The sequence below is a fragment of the Cyprinodon tularosa genome, unplaced genomic scaffold (genome assembly GCF_016077235.1).
Source record: "Cyprinodon tularosa strain WSP-4 unplaced genomic scaffold, ASM1607723v1 ctg929, whole genome shotgun sequence".
In the NCBI taxonomy this organism is placed as follows: domain Eukaryota; kingdom Metazoa; phylum Chordata; class Actinopteri; order Cyprinodontiformes; family Cyprinodontidae; genus Cyprinodon; species Cyprinodon tularosa.
This window is the reverse complement of record NW_024039706.1, coordinates 122,789-147,442: the sequence shown is the minus strand read 5'-3', so window position 1 is coordinate 147,442 and position 24,654 is coordinate 122,789. Positions and strand designations below refer to the sequence as shown.

Below are 24,654 nucleotides of genomic sequence, written 5' to 3'. Positions count from 1 at the left end.
CTCAATGTTCTTTTTTCTGTTTGGTGTGATTGCACCTGGCGAAACCGGAGCAAAAAATAGCTTGGCTCCGTATTTTAACGGTGACGGACAGAGAAGACGTACATGGACGGTGACGTGCAGAGGAGTAGCGGTGGATGCGGATCAGTTCTCCTTGATTAACATGAAGGAGGTGAAGGAGGAAGTAGAATCTGCGGGTTATAGAGCACCTCGCCATACCGTCACATACTAACATTAAGCTAACAATTGCCCTATTAAATGAAGTAATCACATTAACAAGCCCAGATAGTTTGATGAGAATTGATGACTAAATCTAGCCCGCAGGAGTACGAGCTGTGTAGGCCCCGACGCGGCTCTCCTCCGAGGAATCTTCGGAAAATATATATATATATATATTTTCAGCTCTGGGCAGTTTCCCACGTAGTTCTAACAATTGAGATAAAAATGCTGAGGGGCCAGAAACTTCAAAGTAATAACTCAGGTTAAAGCAGGAAACGGGGGCGGCGGTGGGGGGGCATTTATTTATTTATTATATTTATTTTGGTCACTTTTCTGGTCACTTTATTTTATTCTTTGTCAGTATTTAATAACATAACCCAGGTCTCTTAAGTTATTTTTCTTTAAAACAATTCTGTTATGGTTAAAAAAATTGGTTAAATAAAGATTTAATTGGAAGTCTGTGTTTGTGTTTTTTATTAAAATTAAATCATTTAGCAATATTATAAAAAGTCCAGGCAGAGCTGAACATAAAATATGGTTTCAAATCTTTTCAATAATTATCGATATCGATCAATATGCTTTTTTTTTTATCGATAAGCTTTTTTTCTATATGACGCAACGAGAAGCGCGACAGTTCAGTCTAAAGAACATGGCGGCTTCAGCCGAAGAAACTAGCGTTAGCGTGGCTATCGAGCAAGTTTTATGGGAATTACAGAGTATTTCTTCACTGAAAGAAGAGCAAAACACTGCTCTGGAGGCTTTTCTCAGAGGAAAACATGTTTTTGCTCTTCTCCAGACTGGTTTCGGCAAGAGTTTGATCTATCAATTGGCTCCTCTTCGTCGTCGCTCTGTTAGTACGTCATATGCTTCGTTGATCTGATTGGTTTATTTGGCCCGTCTATCACCAACATAGGCCAATCAGCTAACCAGTATTTTCGCCCCTTCCCAAAATGTCTTCTTTCATTATTCCAAACCTGGAAATCAACGCTAATTCTGACATTTTGAATTGAAAAAGCTTCCTGGATGGGAAGAGAAAGTGTTACAGGGCGCCACGCAAAGCTATTATTATCATTATTCATTGCTCACTAATAATGAATAAAATGTAGTTTTATTCATTATTCGTGACTTGACTACTAAACCCGTTTCTGATATTTCAATAAACATTACAGTGAATTATTTACAGTGTTTGTCAATAACTGACGTTCCGAGTTTTTTTTAAATTTGTTCTGTTTTTTAAAGCAAATATTTTTAAATGCTTATATTAGAGGAGTTTTATAAACTTGGTAAAATAATTTTCAGAATTTTTTTTGCTTGAAGCTTTTATTTTTTTCTGTATTCGTGTGGAAATGACATTAGATTGACCAAAATGAGGAAATTTACAGTGATGAAGATTTTTTCCTTATTTTCCATCTCTTCTTGCTGCAATGTCTCTGCTGTTCTCTGCTTTTACTGCTTCCCCTGATTTCTCCAGTGGGGCTGAAACAATGAGATTAATTGTGATTAGTTCATTATTAAAAAAATCAACAAATTAAATAATTGATTAAACATTAACTGGAGTATAGAGACGCTAAAGCATGCCTTTAGCTGACAGAGTGCAATTATACCAAGATAAATGCAAAATATACAAACATTTTACATTTAAGATAAAAATCGTTTTTGTCTATCAACCTGCTTTATCCAGAACTCCTCAAATAAAATTTTAAAATTTTATTTCACCTGGTTTAATTTAGCAAAAAGTCTTCTTTAAGGAACCTTTTTCTATCTGATTAACAACCGATTAATCTAAAAAAAAACAACAGATTAATAGTTGCAAAACAATCATTAGCTTTTTTTTTAAGAATAAAAGAAATGAAAGCTAAAATATTTCACCCTGTTTGTACCTCTAGTGAAATCAGTGCAGTGGGACATGCAGCCAGTGATGCTTCATTGGATTATGGCGCCATCAAGTGGACAATAAATGTCAAACAAGCTTTGTGATTAGGATTTTTTGTTTTGTTTTAGTCTGTAGTATAAAAAGGAATCATTAATAGTTATTTGTGTAACATTCAGAATATGGTTTCAGAAAGATCATGATTTATCTTTATGATGCAGAGTCTGAATCCAAGAAACAAACGAAGGGATGATTTGAACGTGTTTTTTTCACTCTAACACTCTAGAGTGCATTTGGTCCCACTTGGAAATAGTGTCAAATTAGAACTCTACGTAGTGTATTTTTTACTCAAGTTTTAATGTTTAAATAACTCTAAATAAGGAGTAATATTTAACACTTTGGAATTTACTGTGTACTTTGAAACTGCTATGTCTGCAGGAACAGATGGTCATTGATTTGTTTTTATTAACATTTATTTTTGAGCCTTGCAATCCCGACACAAATACATGTGATTAGGGAACTGGCAGTTTTTTTGCTGCCGCTTGTTCACCAGTTCATCAGTTCACCTGCAAACCGGTGGCAAACTGGTGACTATGGCAGACGGTTTTGGCATTTATTAGAAGCGCTTTCCTCTCTCTTGTTCCATTTCTTGATCTCTTCCTGGTCAAAAATAAATTTCTTCTAGCCAGAAATGTTCATATAGATATCCTAAATTACAGCACAAATGCGATTTCAGAATGCCAAAAATATAATTGTACTAGTAAGGAATAAACATTTAAATACCTACATATCTCTACAGATTTTAAGTGGCTGATTTGACATGTATTAGGTTGACTGAATAGATATTTCAGATGTCTCAAATGCATTTCTTACTCATCATAATGAATATATAAATTAACATTCTTCCTATCTAAAATGAACATTTCAGATATCTTTAATGTAATTCTTAGTACAAATGACTTTGCAATGTTTTGTACTTTGCAAGACATCTGCCTGCAATGCCAGACACACGCTTGTAGTCCGCTGACTCATCGGACTCATCACTTCCTGTAGCTGTAGATGCAGCTAAAGGTGGCTCTACACATTTTTATTCCTAAAGAAAATAATAAAATTTTCTGACTCTTTTTGTTTGCAAAAAGGAACCACTTTGTGTTGTTCTGTCCTCTAAGAACTTCCTTGAACATCTACGTTTGTGCATGATAAATAACTGATGGCTTTCAAGGGTGTGAATACTTCTGCACCGTCTGTCACAGTCAGAGAAACAGGACTACACTGAAAAACAGGTCCATCTCCAGCATCATTAAACAAAGGTGTTGATTATTTCAAAGGAAGGATGTTGAAACCTGAAGGAAAATACTTTGAATCCTTTTGAACCGTCTGTATCGTGTTTCTGGTTGTTTCTAAATGATGCGTCTGTCAGTGTTTTATCAAAAAGATGTTTGAAGCTTTTAATGCCTGACCGACCCTTAACCCTGTGGGATATATTTCCTGTTTCATTAATTTCATCTCATGAATTAAAATGAGTCTGTTGCAAGCCTGGGGCTTTCTTTAAAAAAATAATATGCTACGCCATTGGTCAACAACACTTGCTCAGTGCTGTCTTGGTTTTTTTGGCAGCCTACCAATGTGGCAAGTAGATTGATAGTTTAACCCACCAATCACAGAACTTCCTGAGCATTTGGTCTGTGAGTGGGTGCCAGTTCAATGTCCTGCTTGTATTGAAAAACCGCATATAAAGATGAAAAAGAAATACAAATGTTCAAAACTGCAGGATCTGTAATTTAAGCTCTTAAATTGTTTCCCAGGATCTCAGTTCTTCAGTGAGTTTCTTTGATTCAATTCAATTCAGTTTATTTCTATAGCGCCAGCTCACAACATGTCATCTCAGGTCATTTTATAGTTCATCAGGTCATCCAGTCAGATGATTCAAAGTTTTCTATCTAAGGAAAACCAGCTGATTGCATCGACTCATTGACTCTTCAGCAATCCCTCACACTAAGCATGCTTGTAGCGACAGCGGAGAGGAAAAACTCCCTTTGAACAGGAAGAAACCTCCAGCAGAACCAGGCTCAGTGTGAGCGGCCATCTGCTGAGGCCCACTGGGGTTCAAGGAGACAGAAGCAGACATAGAAAAAGAGGCATAGATACAAAAGGCAACTGTAAAAGGCGACCCCATCCACAGTCAGAGAAACAGGACTACACTGGAAAACAGGCCAAGCTCCAACATCTAGAAACAAAGGTGTTGATGGCAGCAGCACAGCTGATATTTCTCTCCAGGATGGAGTCACAGCCAAACAGGAACAGACCAGATGAAGCTACTATGAGAAAAAGCAGAGAGAGCAGAACGTTCTTTGCTAATTTGTTTAGATTTTGGTTGTGGGTAAGACGCTGTCTGGATGGAGTAAAGAGTGATGCAGTCTGAGGTTGAACATAATTGTCACTGGAGTTTGTGAACAGCTGCACTCTGATGTATTTGATGTTTCTAACTCAGTTATTTTCCTTACCTTGCCAAGAATTTTGCCTCCTTTTATGGTTTTAGCTTAAAAAAAAAAAAAAACTCTGTTTTCTTGTTTTGTGCAGCTGTGGGTCATTGGAGTGTTTGGTTCTGCTGCTGAAGAGAGGAGCCAATCCAAACTATCAAGACATCTCTGGATGTACCCCTCTGCACCTCGCTGCTCGGAATGGGTAGGAATGATTGGTTCCTGATCCATCCGCCCACTCTGGCTTTATCTCTAATTGCTTTTACAGTTTTGAACTTGTTAATTGGTAAAAATCTACCAGATTGATTTTATTCTCCTTTGAATCTGAATTCATTAGATCGTCATTAAAATAATTAACTGTTTAAAAAAAAAAAGTAGTTTGAAGAAATGGTGTCTTAATTATTTTTAGCTTTTATTATGTGGTTATATTTGAATTTTTTAATGGTAATGTATTTTTGTTTTTTGCTTGGTTTTTACTCCTGAGGGAAAGGATTTAATTTTTTACGCTATCATGTTACATGTTTACCATGCTTTCATATTTATTTATTATATCTTCCCTTTATAAATAAATCATAACAAATACTTAGCCGCTGTGGAGAGTCTGGGAGCTCCACCCAATGGGATGCAGCCCCAGAAACCTTCGGATTGAGGCGACTAAAAGCATCTCCATAGATGCCTTTCTCTTTACAGGAACCTATCAACACCTATCCCTTTAGTTTATCCCTGTTTATCGCTTTGGTTTATCCCTTTAGTTTTGTACAAAAGATACACTTTAAACTACCTCAACGGACGTGTATCCTGTTAGTGATGTACAAAAAAACTATTTGATTACTTATTTTTTGGTGTTTTTTGTAAGCGTATGGCGACCTGACCTTAAAATGTTTGTTTTTTTGTACATGACTACAGCGATCCATGGCTGTCGAGGTAGTTTAAAGTCTATTTTTCATACAAAACTTAAAGGATAAATGCAAATCTGATGGGTATAGACTATGGGTATGCTGCTATGACAAGGTATGCTCACCTGACAGAACACCGGCTTACTTTCACCACTGTGTACAGCACCCCAAGAACGATACTGACATTATATTTCAGTTATGTAAAGAGAGCTTAGATTCAGAAGAAGGACCTTTACTGATAAAAACCCTACCAACAAGAACCCCTACAGATAAAGACTGGATGGACTAGGGGTGGAAAGGTTCACAAAATCCACGGTTCGGTTCACGGTTTTCGGTTTGGTTCGGTATATTTTGATTGTTAGGAAAATCTATTGTGTCTTGTATAGTATAACACGTGTTGCACAATGCTTGCACACTGTTGCACTTTTATCCACAGCTTTCTTTCCGCCGTCATCGTAGGTCACTCTAAATGCAAAGTGGTCCCATACAGCAGACCTATAAAGTGCTGCTGGCGCGTCTTCCAGCTCCTGTTCTTTCCCACTCGCCATACTCACACAATTCTCCACAACAACTGATTTTTTTCCCTGCTACACCCGGCTACGCTGCTTCGCTTCTTCTTCTTCTTGTTTACTACTGGTGGTTGGCTTTGGTCGCAGTACCGCCACCTTCTGCTCTGGAGTGTAAACGCTTCGCCTATGAGAAAAAGGAGCAGCGCATGAACCGGACGCAACACAGAACCGAGACAGTCGAACCGAACGGTTCGGACGGTTTCATAAAAGACGTTGTAGAAGAAAGTCACACCATGGAAAGACTCACTTCTATAATAAGGTTTAGACAATAGGCAAAATATGAAGATCTTTGGAAAAAATGGACGATGTATATTAATGATTACTGGCCACCTGTTCTTTCTAAATTGTTCTGCTTGATATTATTTGTAACTTTTAGAAATAATAAAATACAGGTGAAAAGAAAATGCTATTTACAATTCCATAGGAGCAGGTCTAGCATTTACAGAGGCAGACACTTTTGCACTATGGCAGCATAGAGCTAAGCTAGTCACTATAGGGATCACCATTACGCTCTAATGTGACTGGGGCAAGTATAGAGTAACAACAACAGTAAGACGGATCCTACCTGATAAAATAATCCTAAACCAACAGAAGACCTTTTGGTTTAGGATTATTTTTATCACTTAACCTAACACTAAACATCTAAAATCAGTCTGGTTATATAACTATGCTAAGCAGCTCATTAAAACATGACAACGATGTGGAACAAGTAATGTGTATATTTGCTGTATTATGCATAGATAAAATCTATATCCTACACAGACTAATAAAATACCATTTAAAAAATTATCTACGTAATCAAACCTTGTCACGACGAAATAGAAGATGCGGACGTTGCAGAAGGCTTTTTTTATCCAATCATCAGATATCTGGAAATAAATGACACACTGCAGCTTTAAGGCCAATCTTAACCCCCGATTGCTCCCCAGTAGCCCCATGATGGCAGCCCACTGCTCCTCGAGGGGAGGGGTTAAACGCATTTCTCCTGTGAGATCAATAAAGTTCAATTATCCTGATTCCTGTCGCACTGGTGACATCATTCACGCTAACCTAGCATGGGAGTGTCGGCCCAGCGGTTAGGGCATAGAGCTTGGAATCCTGAGGTTCTGAGTTCGAGCCCCACTTCCACAGCCTGTACGCTGGCTCCCTGAGCAAAGACCTCTAACCCCACACTGCTCCCCGAGGGGATGGGTTGAAAGCAGAGAGTTAATTTCATTGCTCTGTACTTGTGACAGTGGAATGACAATAAAAAAATAAAAAAAGCGTATTTAGAGGAGAAGCAAACAATATTCTGTCTGATTTTGGCAGCTCTGGTTTAAGGAAATCTTATTTTTTTTAAATGATTGTGATTAAACCCTCAGCCCTGATTAATTATATTCATATCGCAGAATTTTAACCAAACTTTGTCCTCCACTGTTTCCTCAGGCAGAAGAAGTGCATGGGCAAACTAATGGAATATAACGCTGATGTCAACATCTGCAACAATGAAGGCCTGACTGCTGTGAGTTGTTGTTGGTTGATAATGTTTCATGCTTTCCACCTCTCCCTCTCTGAATCAGACTGTCATCCTCTACTGCAGATCCACTGGCTGGCTGTTAATGGGCGGACGGAGCTTCTGCACGATCTGGTCCAGCACGTGTCTAATGTGGACGTGGAGGACGCTATGGGGCAAACCGCGCTACACGTAGCATGTCAGAATGGACACAAAACAGTGAGCCGATTAAAGAAGATCTTTCTGAACTGTTAAAAGAGGGTTCTTGGGTTTTTGGTTGTAGTGACTTGTTCTCAACAAAAAAAAAAAAAAAAAAAGAACCTAAGCCACGATCAGGCTGCTGACCGGCACTCTTATATTAAATGAGTAAACCTTCAGGTTCTTGGCTTGCAGAGCATTTATTGTAACCTGACAACAGCCAGATGCATGTCTCGCTCCGCCTAGCTCCACTCACATACATCTGGGAACCCGCCATAGGAATTGCCTTTACTGAAGGCTGGGCCTTATCAAAACTCCTTGCATATGATTGGATAAGCCACTTGTCTGTCATCTTTATTGACGTGCTATTTCAACCACTCACACCGAAGCTAACCCGTGACGCTGTGAGAGCGTTTCCACCAACAAAAGCCTTCAAAGCCGTTCTCTGATGTTCTTTTAATGAAACAATATCAGATAGATTGGACAACACAGAAGAAATGGCAGCATCAATGCTAACGCTTGCTTCCTCAATGCGAGCCGCCATTGTTGTTGGAATCTCACGGTCGCTTCTCCACTCCAGGACACACCCACCCTGCGTCCTGATTGGCCAGACCATAAATTTGTTTGGGGAAATCACTTTCAATGAGCGGGTTCCCAGATGTATGTGAGTGGAGCTTGGCGGAGCGAGACATGCATCTGGCTGTTGTCAGGTTACATTAATTGATCCGACGACCTCACAAAAAGCAAACTTTAACTTTTTCCCACTGGCTTACAACCAAAGGATCTTACATTTGCCGCAACACAGTAATAAGTAACAGAAAAACTAAACCTACAAACAACCGGCAAAGATGACAACGGTCAAAAAACTGTTTGTTTTCGCTGCAATCAGCACACCTGCCTGGGACTACCTGTGACTCCATTTAAAACCGATAAATCCACCCACTTTTCTGTATTACAGCAAATAGGAAAATAAATACAAAAACTCCAAAATATGGCTCAAATATTGGTAAATTAACTAATTTAAATGTAGATAGCCATAAAAGTTTGATGTAAAGTTTGGATTATCTGGTCACACTAACAACACTTAAGGGCAGGTTATCCTCCTGTAGCAGATATTGTTGCCCAATATTAAAGCGTGGTCTGCGCTATGTTATTCCACGCCACAACGCCAGAGGGACAATCAGGAACTAGCTGTGGGTCTAGATACGGCAGAGGCGGTGAGGACAAGGGGGCAAGCGACAATAGAGGGACATGAGGGCCAAAAAAGAGGGGATCCAGGTGGAAAAAGGTCCCAGCGTTTTCGCACACCTCGCTCTTTTAGCTGGCCCAACTTCACTTAACGGGCACGTAACCTGACTCCGCCAGATGGATTTGCTCCGCATGTCCATCTGGAAACCTTCCGTAGAAGTAATTTTGGGAAGGGGCAAAAATACTGGTTAGCTGATTGGCCTACGTTGGTGATAGACGGGCCAAATAAACCAATCAGATCAACCAAGCATATGGCGTACTAACAGACTGACGACGAAAACACAACCACAAGCCACGCTACTCTTGCCGAAACCAGTCGGGAGAAGAGCAAAAACATCTTTTCCTCTGAGAAAAGCCTCCAGAGCAGTGTTTTGCTCTTCTTTCATTGAAGAAATACTCTGTAATTCCCATAAAACTTGCTCGATAGCCACGCTAACGCTAGTTTCATCGGCTGAAGCCGCCATGTTCTTTAGCCTGAACTGTTGCGCTTCTCGTTGCGTCACACCTCAACCTGCCTCAAAGCCAACGCTGATTGGACGTTCGTTTGGTGAACGGCTCCAAATTTTCTTCAACGGAGAGTCTCCAGGCTGATCTGCGAGTGAAACCTTGAAAGCTCGCGAGATCAGGATGGTCTCACCAGGCTAACGGGCACGTCCTGTGCTTCAAAAAGTCTGGTTTACATGCAAAGTCTATGGGGGGTGGCATCCAGGGGTTCAGCGACGCGTTTGAGCATCGGGAGCGACGCATACGAGTGTTCTGGTGTCCAAGCATCCGAGCGTTTCAGTAAATTAAGTTTTTTCCTCTGGACCCCAGAGCGTCAACCAATCAGAAAAGCTGATCCAGGAGTACTTTGGGGAGATGGACTCTACCTGCAAGCTGTCATCGCTTCTGCAGATATTCTGCATAGGAAGAATAAATACATATCAAGGGGTTAAACTTTACACTGCTGGGTGTCCACGCTGTCCCTCGGTGCATGCAGGTCACATTGGGCTGTGAAACGGGGAGTCTGATGGTAGCCACATTAGAGCAGTAATCTGAAGGACCATGCAGAAAAAAAAATCACATTTCTTCTTCTTCTTCTTCTCAAAAAGAAATTGAACTGAGCATCCAGAGCTGCAGCCATGGTCCCTCCAGGTCGATCTGGGCTTCCTCCTGGTTGGATTCACCTCAGCTGATTCCATTGGTTGTGGAGGACAGGTGGCTCTAATTCAAGCCCCTCCCTAATGACCTCGCCCTAGGGAGTGTCAGCCTCCATGAGGAAGAAGCTTGTTTCCGCCATTTGTCTCCACAGTCTCAACTTTTTGTCATGATCTAGAGTTGACGGCCCTGCGGGAGGAGAGGGACGTTGGCTCGCTGGTAAACTGGCTAGGCTCCTTTTTTAACCCCATCAGACCGATGCAGTGTCCACCTAACCCCGGCTTACACTTTATGATTTTTTGCCCGTTTTCAGGTTGATTATCCAGCCGGGCGAGAATTTTTCAATCGGGGCGACTTTCAGCCTGATTGTGCGTCTTGTGTCATGTAGTGTACAGTGGGTAACGAGGGGCAATCAGCCTCTCACGACCAGGAATCCTGAGGTCAGGAGAAAATCAAACATGTTGAAATTCAGTCAGCCGTCATAACGTGGTTGTGGGCAAATCTCTCATTGCGCAAACAAGGATTCTTCTTCTTCTTCCTCCACTCAGAGGAAAACACAGAAGCATGGCGGGATGCGAGTGACATGGATTTCTTTCTGTAAAACTGACAGACCATTGTAGGCACGTTTGCTCAGCCATGTCTTTGTCCAAATACGTCGTCACCTTCTCTTGTTAGGGCACAAAATTTCCAAGGCAGCGCGTTTCACTCTAGTGAGCTTCATGTTCCTCTTCTACTCGTTTGGCTTCCGGATAGACGAGTCCAAGTAGTCTCACTGTGGCGCTGAGTCCCACCTGGTTTTTAGACGTTAAGTGTGAGCAGGTAGATTGCATCAGAGCGTCTGGTCGCACAGTGAGAGAACAAACATCGTGAGCTGTGAACTTTTAAACCCTGTGGTTTTGTTGTACAGTGTGAGCTGTAGCTGCGTGCAACGATGGAAAAAAATTGCAGTGTATGCCCGGCTTTAGGGCAAGATGATTGTTCTAGAGTTTAATGTGCTCACATATTTCACTTTTTAGGATGTGGATCCAGCAATCCTTCTGTTTCCCGTCTCCTCTGTTTTAGAAACTTTTTGCTCACTTAAAATCCTCCTCCTGCCTTTAACATCTGTATACTTTAGATGCTCTATGAAGGCTTAAAACTCTTTGTGAATAGCTTTTATCTTACAGGGAAAATTGGAGAAAATACAATATGAGGATCGGAAAAATTCTCTGAATCGTCCTGAAATGATTTGACCAGGAGCCACTTTTTTTTCTGAGGACTCCTTGAGAAAAGGGGCCCTGGTGTTTAGGAGAAATGCTTCTCAGGATGTGATGTTAAAGTGAACTTTTTCACACAGACGGTGTTGTGTCTACTGGACAGTGGAGCGGACATCAACCGGCCAAATGTCTCTGGAGCAACACCCCTTTACTTCGCTTGCAGGTAAAAGGAAAACATGTTGCAAAGTAAAATCTAAGCCTATTCAGCAGGAGTATCAGGATTCTCTCCTCGCTGTCCTGCTTCTATTCTCAATATTACTCAAACTAAAACATGGATCTCAGCCATTTTCAGATTGTTCTGGCTGTTCTTGTTGGACCATAAGCAAATCTTGTGTTGCTCCTCAGCCATGGCCAGAGAGACACCGCACAGATCCTGCTCTCCCGCGGGGCCAAATACCTTGCTGACAAAAATGGAATCACGCCTTTGGATCTTTGTGTGCAGGTGGCTGATTCAGGTCCATTCACTGTAATAGAGCATGTTTCCTTTTGTTAACTCATTTTTTGCTGCTTAGGGGGGATATGGGGAGACGTGTGAGATTCTCATCCAGCACCATGCTAGACTGTTCCTGATGCTAATCCAGATGACACAGAATGAGGACGTTAAAGAGAATATGGTAATTATTTTTATCTTGACTCAAAGTGCAGCAGTTTATTGCTTTGCATACACACACACTGAGTGTATGTATTATATATTAATGATCTTTTAAAATGTATCCTTAGATTTATTACAAATAGTAGATTTTTCCAGCTTGTCTCTGATCTCTGACCCTTTCCTTAAACTTAACCATAACTGGTCCAGACATCGGGCCCCAAAAGGAGCAGTGGATCCACACAATCTGCTGTTTTTTTTCCAGAAAATGGGCCCAAAATGTTTTAAAAACAGTAACACACACTGTGGTATCATTGAAAGATGGGAAAATGTTGAGTAGTAAAGGCAGGCGAGGTTTGATAAAGACTGTAAAAGAAAACTACCATATTTTCAGGACCATAAGGCGCACCGTACTAAAAGGCGCAGTCTCAGTTATGTGTGCCATTACTGTATTTAACACACACATAAGGCGCACCGGATTATAGGGCGCAGGTTTTATATACAGGTACATGTCCTCTACTACGTTTAAATACCTCTACTGCGCATTTAAAAATAGAGCGGGAGCAAAACTGAGTATGATTGTGCTTTATTCATGTATTTATTACAAAGTATTAATCAAACCTGGGAGCTGGCAGAGAGAGACACATCGCTGCTGATGCAGAGCGCTATGATCACTCCTCTGAAACAGTTTATTGACGCATAAATTAACTTAAAATGCAGAAATCTGCAGGCAGAATATGTTCGCTTTTATTATCCTGCTGCCTGCAGTTTGGATTATTCAGATGAAAAACACCTACCAGCCGCCGCGGTGAACCGCGAGGAGGCGACCCGGCCAGAGGCTGCTGATGAAGGGATTCCTACTGACAGCGCGCCGCTGGTATGTGGGGGTCTGAGCGGCTCCGACAGAACTAGTATTAGAAGGCAGGATGGTAATCTGGATGAACTGACTGCACTGATTAAGTTTTCGGGTGGATTTTCACACTTAAAAACATATTAAAACTACTTTATTCCCACTGATCACAGCAAATATAGCTGCAAGGCAGAGAAAGGATAGAGTAGCTCCACCCAACGCGCGTCAGACACACTTTTGCAGCTGCGCGTCAGAAAAAGACATTTATATGCGCCTTACAGTCGCGAAAATACGGTATTACTGAAATGAGTTGGTTTTTAGAGAGCATGTCTCTAAAGCATAAAGTAATAATAATGTCTTTGTTGTTTATGCAGCTCAGGCAGGTACTGGAGCACGTCTCCCAGCAGAGTGACAGTCACTACCAGAGGGTTCTGACTGGTCTAGCAGAGGTGGCCACCACCAATGGACATAAGCTTCTCAGGTAAAGTTACATGTTAAACACAAAGTGTTGCACGATTGTGAACTGCAAGGAAAATTCTACATTGTTTTACTAATATCTGTGAAAAGTTATGTTTGCCCAAATCCCATCTACCAACACATGACCCTTCACCTAAATCTGCAGGCCGCGAGAAAAGAACATGAACTAAAGAGGCAACTGATGCTTTTATATATATATATATATATATATATATATATATATATATATATATATATATATATATATATATATATATATATATATATATATATATATATATATACAGTGACTAGTTAAATATGTGTAAGTATCACCATGCTACTACAAACATACATGGAGGGAGTTTTCATGGAAAAACTTTATCAGTTTCTATCAAACAATATATCAAAAACAAGCAGTTTAAAGTCGCAACAACCATGTTGGAAAGAATAAAGAACATATATTCTGGAAATGTTCTAAACTTGTACAATACTGGAATATGTTCATAAGCTCTTATTGAATATCAAGATTTAGTGCAAAAGTACCATTTAAACCTGAACTGCTATATTTGTGTAACCTCACTGACGGCACAATTTATAAAATAATGAATCTTTGATAAAGTAGTTCAAAAGTGTATCACGAGGAAATGGATGAAGATCGAGGTGCCAACGAAGGATCAATGGATAACAATAGGAGGCATACCTGTAATGGAAAGGTTAACATATAGACTAAGACTACAGGAAGCACTAAGGGACAAAAGAATAAAAAATGTATTTTCTTTTTTCTTATTCTGTTCTATATTCCATGTCATGTATATGCTTGAAAAGACTCATAAAATACACTATATTGCCAAAAGTATTTGCTCACCTGCTTTGACTCACATATGAGCTTAAGTGACATCCCGTTCCTAATCCATAGGGTTCAATATGACGTCGGTCCACCCTTTGCAGCTAGAACAGCTTCAACTCTTCTGGGAAGGCTGTCCACAAGGTTTAGGAGCGTGTTTATGGGAATTTTTGACCATTCTTCCAGAAGCGCATTTGTGAGGTCGCACACTGATGTTGGACGAGAAGGCCTGGCTCTCAGTCTCCGCTCTAATTCATCCCAAAGGTGTTCTATCGGGTTGAGGTCAGGACTCTGTGCAGGCCAGTCAAGTTCATCCACACCAGACTCTGTCATCCATGTCTTTATGGACCTTGCTTTGTGCACTGGTGCACAGTCATGTTGGAAGAGGAAGGGGCCAGCTCCAAACTGTTCCCACAAAGTTGGGAGCATGGAATTGTCCAAAATGTCTTGGTATGCTGAAGCATTCAGAGTTCCTTTCACTGGAACTAAGGGGCCAAGCCCAGCTCCTGAAAAACAACCCCACACCATAATCCCCCCTCCACCAAACTTTACACTTGGCACAATGCAGTCAGACAAGTACCGTTCTCCTGGCAACCGCCAAACCCAGACCCGTCCATCAGATTGCCAGATGGAGAAGCGCGATTCGTCACTCCAGAGAACGCGTCTCCACTGCTCTAGAGTCCAGTGGCGGCGTGCTTTACACCACCGCATCCGACGCTTTGCATTGCACTTGGTGATGTATGGCTTGGATGCAGCTGCTCGACCATGGAAACCCATTCCATGAAGCTCTCTGCGCACTGTTCTTGAGCTAATCTGAAGGCCACATGAAGTTTGGAGGTCTGTAGTGATTGACTCTGCAGAAAGTTGGCGACCTCTTCGCACTATGCACGTCAGCATCCGCTGACCCCGCTCCGTCAGTTTACGTGGCCTACCACTTCGTGGCTGAGTTGCTGTCGTTCCCAAACACTTCCATTTTCTTATAATACAGCTGACAGTTGACTGTGGAATATTTAGGAGGGAGGAAATTTCACGACTGGATTTGTTGCACAGGTGGCATCCTATCACAGTTCCACGCTGGAATTCACTGAGCTCCTGAGAGCGACCCATTCTTTCACAAATGTTTGTAAAAACAGTCTGCATGCCTAGGTGCTTGAATTTATACACCTGTGGCCATGGAAGTGATTGGAACACCTGATTCCAATAATTTGGATGGGTGAGCAAATACTTTTGGCAATATAGTGTATAAGTGACAAAAAAAGAACAAACCCCTCGTTTCCATTGAATCCATCCTTCATATGTCAAAATGATCTTTCCAGCTATGTTGTAAGTATATTCTTTTAAATGTTTCACTAACTTCACGTTTGTTGTTTTCATCCCTCTGTCAGCCTGTCCAGTAGTTATGAAGCTCAGATGAAAAGTCTTCTGAGGATTGTTCGTATTTTCTGCCATGTATTCCGCCTTGGGCCTTCTTCACCCAATAATGGGAATGATATGGGCTACAATGGAAACAAGACCCCTCGCAGCCAAGTCTTTAAGGTTAGTAAGTAGTAGTGAATACTTTATCATATATGATCTAGTTGAAGAAATTACATCACAGGAATGAACTTTCACATTAAAAGCTTTGCTCCATGTTGACAAAATTCAAAATATGCCACAGCTGAGACTGTAGAGCCGACTCTCCACAGGCCCGATTATTTGAACGGGCCTTTCACTCCACCCCAAAAAAAAAAAAAAATATATGGGCTGAAACTCAAGAGGCCCTGCAGTTCGACTGTGGGTCGGCTTAAGAGATTTTCAAATTAAGTGCTCTGGGTTCAATACTACAACCATAATTATAAGCTCAATAATTTATTGAGAATCTAACTGCTGTGATAATCTAAAGCAATTGAAATAATAAATATTTAGGAGTCACTCTACAAGGCAGTCTGATCAGCAGCAGCTTTTTTTAACAGCTTATGTACCTGCCTGCCTCTTTTTTAAGAGCCTCTGGAAGGCGCTGCATGCCATGTTGTTCCTTCATCCTCGCTGCTAGACAAAACGACATTTTGCCGGCACATTTTCAAAAGTCAAACAGTGCAGCTATTTATACGAAGTATAAAGGAAAAAAAAACCTTTTAATATCACAGTTGTCTTTATTTTACATGTCAGAAAGAATTTACAGCTTCCTTTTCCATTGAAAGTGGCTCCAAACGTCTCTTTGGAGGTTAAAGGTTGCCAGTGTTTAAGGAAGCAATAATCTTTCTCCATAGTCAATCATTGTAATCCTAATAGTTGCAACATTAACACCAGGCTGTATTAAAAATAAAAACTAAATATTTAAAATATGCTACGTATGTATGAAGCATTTACTATTTAAGCAAAACATCAGGCTGATGCAGTGAACTGGAAATGGGTCTTCTCACATCTGCCTTCTTCTAAATTACTTGATTTTAAGAGACTGGCTTTTCCTGAATAAAACAAACCTGGATCTATCATTATATAAATAGCTTATGTAGTTTCAAACTGAAAGAATTACATAGCATGTCTTTATCACTCCCACTCACAATGAACTGCTTTCATAGAGTTTTTTTTGTCAGATTTTTGTGGCTATCTACTAAAATCCCAATATTTTCAGAGGTGTCAAAAGTTTTAAAGTTTATTATTTAAGTAAAAGTAGAAATCTGACTGTTTAAAAGCACTTGTAGAAGTTGGAGTATACTACTTTAAGTATAAAAGTAATGGGTCAGAAGCTTCACTGCACTACCCTATTAAAGAAAGAAGTTCTACAATTCTGGATGATAATCTCCTTAGACTTCATTTTTTTAGTTTTATAGCTAGTAGTAGCAGTGTCAAATTTCATCATTTTTAAAAACTATTTAGATTTTAGTGGGCAGTGTGCTAGGCGGAAATGGGACTTTGGCACAATGCCAAAAGTGCCAAAAATTGCCCTTATAAAAGAAAATCTGGTCAGACAAATATGCTGATTTACATTATTTGAGACCTTCTGCATCAGGAAAAGCCTTTGCTCCTCAGATTTAGCTGTCGTTTAATTTACCAATAAAATCACCAAACTGAATAGAAAATAAGAATAACAGAGCAGCTTATGTAACGCATGCCGGTTACATCACCAGAAATGGTCGCACAATGACCTCTGACCCCTCCTTGGAAAGGTCTGAGGCGCCGTCCACACGAAGTCAAAACGAACACGAAACGCTAATATTTTCCAGAACGTTTGTCGTAAAGACGGAGACGTAAAATAAATGTGATCGTCCACACGAATGCATGAAAACGCTGCAAAATGTATGCCAGGCCTGTAAGTGGCGCTGTGGTGCCAAAGTGCCAAAGCAAAAATAGGCGAAAACAGGCAGCGAAATGTTGGGCATGCGCACTAATATTTATACATGGTTGCCCTGCGGGTCCATTTTGGTGGTTCAGTCAAATTCAGGTGCTGAACTATGTGGTCGATATTGCTCTGTTCTTCCTGGAGATATTCCAGAAGAAGAAGATTCTGTTGTAAGCCCGACAGCAGGGTGAGTAGCATGAGCAGCAACCATTCAACACAGTACGGCGCCATTGTTGTTGTGATACTGTGTCGCGCATGCGTGTTTAGAGGCGACGCTATGACGCATGCGTGTAAGAAAAAAAATGCGGTTAGAGCTTAAAGATGGAAACGCGAAAACGGCGTTTCAGAATCTTCCCACTCTGAAGGCTTAATAAAAAAAAAGATTGTTTACAGACCCCCGAAACGCCGGCTTCGTGTGGATGAGAGGCTGGTTTGGTGAAAAATTTGTGCGTTTAGGCCAGGGTTTGGCTTCGTGTGGACGGGGCCTGAGCCTCTAGTTTCCAATGATGAGCCCGCATTAGGGGGTGTGGCTAAAAATGAATACCTGTTGTTGCATTACTCCTGCAGAGTCACATATTTCAGGTGGAATTTTAAATCTAATTTTATTTGTTTACACAGCTTTAAAACAAGTATTTGTTAAAAATATTTTTAAACATATTTTAGACATTTTAAAGCCCCATTTGAAAGCCGTGTGGAAGAAACACCACGTGACTGTGTTTTGGCCATTTTTAAAAATGGGCCCGGTAGCAGGCCCGCCGGGCTTAAGGGGTTAATTCATAATGATTGTCTAAAGCTTTTAAAATGGAAACAAATGCCTTTAGTTTAGTTACTATATTTGTGTTGCACATTTACCCACAGTTATAAAATCTCTTGATGATCTTTTGAAATAAAACGAATTTAAAGATGGGTCATCCATCTTGGTTTGGCGTTATGTCTGCCTGAGTGAGTTTTACAGGTGCTGGTCATAAAATTAGAATATCATGAAAAAGTAGATTGATTTCAGTAATTCCATTTAAAAAGTGAAACTTGTATATTATATTCATACATTACATACAAACTCATATATTTCAGATGTTTATTTTGTTTAATTTTGATGATTACAAATGACAACAAATGAAAATCTCAAATTCATCATATCAGAAAATTAGAATATTACTGAAGACCAATAAAAACAAAGGATTTATAGAAATGTTGGCCAACTGAAAAGTATGAACATGAAAAGTATGAGCATGTACAGCACTCAGTATTTAGTTGGGCCTCCTTTGGCCTGTATTACTGCAGCAATGCGGCGTGGCATGGAGTCGATCAGTCTGTGGCACTGCTCAGGTGTTATGATAGCCCAGGTTGCTCTAATAGTGGCTTTTAGCTCTTCTGAATTGTTGGGTCTGGTGTATTGCATCTTCTTCTTCACAATACCCCATAGATTTTCTTTGGGGTTAAGGTCAGGAGAGTTTGCTGGCCAATTAAGAACAGGGATACCATGGTCCTTCAACCAGGTACTGGTAGCTTTGGCACTGTGTGCAGGTGCCAAGTCCTGTTGGAAAATGAAATCTGCATCTCCAAAAAGTTGGTCAGCTGCAGGAAGCATGAAGTGCTCTAAAACTTCCTGGTATGTGGCTGCGTTGACCCTGGACCTCAGAAAACACAATGGACCAACACCAGCAGATGACATGGCACCCCAAACCATCACTGACTGTGGAAACTTTACACTGGACTTCAAGCAACGTGGATGAAGTGCCTCTCTTCTTTTCCTCCAGACTCTGGGACCTTGATTTCCAAAGGAAATGCAAAATTTACTTTCATCAGAGAACATGACTTTGGTCCACTCACCAGCAGTCCAGTCCTGTTTCTCTTTAGACGCTTCTGACGCTGTCTGTGGTTCAAGAGTGGCTTGACACAAGGAATGCGACAGCAGAAACCCATGTCTTTCATACGTCTGTGTGTGGTGGTTCTTGAAGCACTCACTCCAGCTGCAGTCCACTCTTTGTGAATCTCCCCCACATTTTTGAAGGGGTTTTGTTTCACAATCCTCTCCAGGGTGCGGTTATCTCTCCTGCTTGTACACTTTTTTCGACCACATCTTTTCCTTCCCTTCGCCTCTCTATTAATGTGCTTGGACACTGAGCTCTGTGAACAGCCAGCCTCTTTAGCGATGACCTTTTGTGTCTTGCCCTCCTTGTGCAAGGTGTCGATGGTCGTCTTTTGGACAACTGTCAAGTCAGCAGTCTTCCCCATGATTGTGTAGCCTATAGAACTAGACTGAAAGACCATTTAAAGGCTTTTGCAGGTGGTTTGAGTTAAATAGCTGATTAGAGTGTGGCACCAGGGGCCATCAATTTTGAACCTTTTCACAATATTCTAATTTTCTGATATGATGAATTTGAGATTTTCATTTGTTGTCATTTGTAATCATCAAAATTAAACAAAATAAACATCTGAAATATATGAGTTTGTATGTAATGTATGAATATAATATACAAGTTTCACTTTTTAAATGGAATTACTGAAATCAATCTACTTTTTCATGATATTCTAATTTTATGACCAGCACCTGTATATCAGCTGTGCTGCACGCCAATTGACTCCTTTGGGAATGAAGATGATGATTAATTGATGGGTTAATTAAAGTGCTGCACAGGAATAACAGATAATTGGAGTGAGAATGAAAAGCACCCGATGCATCCAGAAGATGGAAAAATTAACACTGCAGCCTCAAACATGAAACACAACCACCCAAAAAAGAAATGTTAAGAAGTTGAGGTACATAAGTTCCAGCTGATAAAGTCCTGTTTTTCTGTGTGGGTAAGCTGCAGTAGATGGTGATGTTTCCAGTCCTGATTTAATGTAGCCAGATTTCTGCACCTCAGGTTTTCAAGCCGTTGGTCTTGGAGCAGAACTTGCAGTGGGCTGAAAACTTGGTATGTGGAAAGTTTTGTTCCTCACAACATAAAATTGATTGTTTAGAGACGAAGGACAGCGGTGGGTGGGCTCTGCTTAAAATTCAGCTTGGTAGCTTACGTTGGAGAGGCCTTATATCTAATCACACAACAGATATGAATGAACCCCACATTTTAAATTAATACTTTACAAACTTTTTATAAACATTTTTTTCTAGTTATTCGTTTAAACATCCTGAAAAATACGACAGATATAAAATGAATCATTATCACCTCAAGAGGTGTAATCTAGTATTATGTAAAGACAAAGCCAGCCGAGCACACTGGATCCCTACCAGGCACTGTTTGCTGGTGGTTCTTGCTCCTCTCTTCTCCTTCTCCTCCTCTTCTCTTCCTTCTCCTATTCTTCCTCATTGCTCCTCCTATGACCTGCGTCGTCTTGCTGTGGGTCTGATGGGGTCCCTTACCGACCGACTCTCGTTACACGGGCCTTTGCTTTCTCCAAAAAAGGAATTTGGTTATTTTTGCATACTGGCTGCATCTTTTCTCAACTTTCTTTATACTGTCATCTTTCAGTTTATAAAAGATATAAACTTTAAGAATTGTTGCCAATTTAAAAGAAATTTGTTTATTTCCCATTTTTCATGTTTCATATTTGGAGGAGTCATTTAAAGCTCCTCTTAATGTGTAAAATATCAGATTGATCAAGTCTCTTAAATTCAGTTGAATTAATTTCAAAAATACTTTATTAATCCCAAAGATTTATTAAATACTGCAGTACCTCTTAGTTTTTTTTGTTTTTTCTAAGGTAGGTGTTGATTAGCCTCGTGAGACCATCCTGATTTCGCGAGTTGTCAAGGTTTCACTCGCAGATCAGTCTGGAGACTCTCTGTTAAAGAAAGTTTGGAGCCGTTCACCAAACGAACGTCCAATCAGCGTTGGCTTTGAGGCGGGTTGAGGTGTGACGCAACGAGAAGCGCGACAGTTCAGTCTAAAGAACATGGCGGCTTCAGCCGATGAAACTAGCGTTAGCGTGGCTATCGAGCAAGTTTTATCGGAATTACAGAGTATTTCTTCACTGAAAGAAGAGCAAAACACTGCTCTGGAGGCTTTTCTCAGAGGAAAATATGTTTTTGCTCTTCTCCCGACTGGTTTCGGCAAGAGTTTGATCTATCAATTGGCTCCTCTTCGTCGCTCTGTTAGTACGTCATATGCTTCGTTGATCTGATTGGTTTATTTGGCCCGTCTATCACCAACATAGGCCGATCAGCTAACCAGTATTTTCGCCCCTTCCCAAAATGTGGAGCAAATCCATCTGGCGGAGTCAGGTTAGGTGTTGATAGCTGTAGGCTGTAAGGACCGTATGTAGTGGTCTGTCTTGCTCCTGGTCTGGGGAAGCCTCTGACTGAAGACACTCTGTTGTTGTTTAAAATCTCCTGTAGAGGATTCTCACCGTTTCCATGATGTTCGTTACTTTATGAAGAACTGTTCATTGGGAAATAGTCCCCAGAGGTTTTAGAGGAGTTCCTAGAACAGAGCTGGACTTGCTGGTGGAGATTCTCAATTGTCCAGGTCATAGTCATTCTAAAAATTTAAAGTTAAAAAACAAACAACTGGATATTGTTTTCAAAGTTTGAAGATGTTTCTCTGGCCATCCAGGAAGCTTTCTCAATTCAAAATCTCTGGATTAGCGTTTCAGGCGTTTTTAGAGTAGCCCAACAAAAGCCTTGTAAAGGCTTAGAAAACATGCAAATTAAAGCTGGTAAACCATCTCCACCCCTTAATAATGGGAGTCATTGAGGTGATTATTGGCCGCTGCATTGTAGGTTTTTGAGAGCAGTTGTCAACAACCTACAACAGAAGGTTTTTACAACAGTATGTAGTCAGTCACACACTCAGTAATTGCATCAAAGTCCTTTCTTGTACAGCTTCCTGTGACCCTCTTCTTACGCTTCTTTTTAAATGCAAGTTGTCCCGTTTAAAGTCTCAACTGAGAAAAACAGTGTTTTGATCTGAAGAAGAGATCTTACTACAAAAATTCCTTGACATTTGCATAAAACAATTCCAAAGTTTTGTTTTCTCCGGTAGCAGCAGCTGACAAACTATTGGAGCGCTAGCAGTGTAGCACAGAGTGAAGCAGTAAATACACCAGATGCATAACAGAAAAAGAGCCGGGATCAAGGTGGAAAAAGGGTCCTGGCGTTCTCACGCACCTCACTCTTCTCGCTGGTTCATCTTCACGAGTCATTTTCCACAATGGTGGTCATGTAAACAAAACAAGCCATTAAGGTAGCAAACAGGAAATACACATAATGTAGAGCGGATGTTGATTTGACCAGTCAGAGGCGTTCTGTCTGCGGTCATCTACAATTTTGGAGAGGTGCCCAGAGTGTCTGCGAAGGGGGCGGGGCATATCTGAGTTCAATGCAACACACGCAGACGACCTCGTTTCTGAGCATTACCAGCCTTACGAAGTATCTGAAAAGGAAAAAAACTATCAGTTTAAGAGAATTTTCGGTCCCAAAGCATTTAACACCAGAAGCAAAAAACATCAGAAAAAAAGAAATTGGAATCCACAAACGGAGAAACTAAACTTCTTGCAAAAAATAATGTCGGAGTCAAGCTAGTAGAGCTACTCCAATGTAAAGCAACCTTTAGAAGCTCAATTCTGTTCTAGTCAGCTGAGGTTTAGGGGATAAAAACAACATGGCCACCATCCAGGATATCCCAGCAAATCTTTCTATGGCCAGCCGGCCCCTGGTTTTAGATGTATTTGTTTTACTTTATCGTTATTTAATTCCAGGTGTACTTTATATGTCCTCAGGTGGATTGCAAAGCAATTGTAGAGCAAAGGGAACAGCTGACAGGGTGTTATAGATGGGTTTTACCAGCAACTGAGTGCTGTACGTCCCAGTAAAATGTTAAAGATGTCTGTAAAAACACCAACGCATGGGTTTAACACCTTTCCTGGAATCTTGTGAGGGCTGGCCCTGAATGTTTCGTCTCTTGGGTCCTGCAGAGCTGTGCTGTGGCCAGTTTGAGCTGCTGCTCATCAGGATGAGGCGTCTATCTTCTTTTTTTCAGGACTGGACTTGTGTGAACCTAACTTAGCAAACACGATACTCACGGATACTTTAGAAAACCCGTACAGTTACTGTAGTTGACTGTGGTCACAGTGTAAGCCAGTAACTGTCATAAGATTATAGATTTTATATGCTGTTATATTTGTTCATATTTGTGTATTTTTTGAATAACAAAGCAAGTAGACGGAGTAGTAGAGTGTTTATATTCTTTCATAAAATAACTGAGTCAGTTTTGCACAGTTCCAGACTATCCTTTCTTCTTTTCTAGTTACTCAATCAGAATATAAGAACTAAGTTTCTGTAAAAAAATTTCTTTTTTACCAATCAGAGAATGATGGGGTGACTAACTTTTCCAACTTTTCTTTGCTTCGGTTCAGGGTGTTAATGGAAAGCTCTGAAGCTCTTGAAACGTTTCCTCTCTGGTTGTTTTTCCTGAAAAGAGATCACTGGGGACAATCTATTTAAATAATACGTCATAATAGAAATATATTAAATAACCAGGAGACATGACAACAGATTTTGATAGAAATTATAATCTTTTCTCAGATCAGAGAAGTTGCTTAGGGTTAAAGAAGGCAGCTGCTTACCAACCGGGCTCACATCTCGAGAAGCTGCCACGATTCACTGTTAAAGAAGCATTTTATACAACCAGTCTGCCACATCATCACATCATTACATCATACAGTAGCAGCCAATCAGAATGTCCGTTCCCAGTCAAACGCCAGCCGAATGGCAGCCCACTTCCCTGCAGTTCCCAGCGAAATCCCATCCAACGCTTCCCTTTAGATCTTAATGTCCACTAATCATGACAGAACAATTTAGTGCAAAGATTGATGTTTAGAAAAGGAATCTTAGGGGATCAGCCAAGGGTCCATCAAGAAAAGTGGGGAAGTTTTAAATGGCTACTACTGTATTAAAGTTTGTTCTTAGCTGAAGGACACCGCTCTCATTCCATTCCCAATTCTTTGCCACATGCAGAATGAAGATGATAACTGTATATCTGAAGATAGGAACTGTCCTAACAGGGGACAGCTTCATAAATCATAGCATTTTTAATAAGTATCATCATCACATAATGAATTATTTTGCACTCATATTAGATAGCAATAGGTATCAATAGCGCACCTTAGCATATGCTCTAGCTCTTATGCTACGTTCACACCGGACGCTGCAAAAGCAGCAAAATGGCGTCTGCTGCTTCATTTTTGCTGCTTGTACCAGTTAGTTCTGACGCGCGGCTGAAGCAGC

At 40.6% G+C, this 24,654-nt stretch overlaps 1 protein-coding gene across 2 annotated transcripts in view; it reads left to right on the top strand.

The window, feature by feature from the left end:
• hace1 (HECT domain and ankyrin repeat containing E3 ubiquitin protein ligase 1) overlaps window positions 1–24,654 on the top strand; it is a 63,776-nt gene that overhangs the window by 8,693 nt on the left and 30,429 nt on the right. Inside the window, exons 4-12 of one of the 2 annotated variants that reach the window (XM_038274748.1) lie at window positions 4,667–4,771; window positions 7,457–7,532; window positions 7,611–7,742; window positions 11,443–11,525; window positions 11,708–11,804; window positions 11,875–11,976; window positions 13,176–13,282; window positions 15,490–15,640; window positions 20,294–20,344. In XM_038274748.1, the coding sequence (XP_038130676.1) occupies window positions 4,667–4,771; window positions 7,457–7,532; window positions 7,611–7,742; window positions 11,443–11,525; window positions 11,708–11,804; window positions 11,875–11,976; window positions 13,176–13,282; window positions 15,490–15,640; window positions 20,294–20,344 (904 nt within the window). The remainder of the gene's footprint in view (window positions 1–4,666; window positions 4,772–7,456; window positions 7,533–7,610; window positions 7,743–11,442; window positions 11,526–11,707; window positions 11,805–11,874; window positions 11,977–13,175; window positions 13,283–15,489; window positions 15,641–20,293; window positions 20,345–24,654) is intronic. The other variant, XM_038274749.1, reaches the window with a different exon arrangement.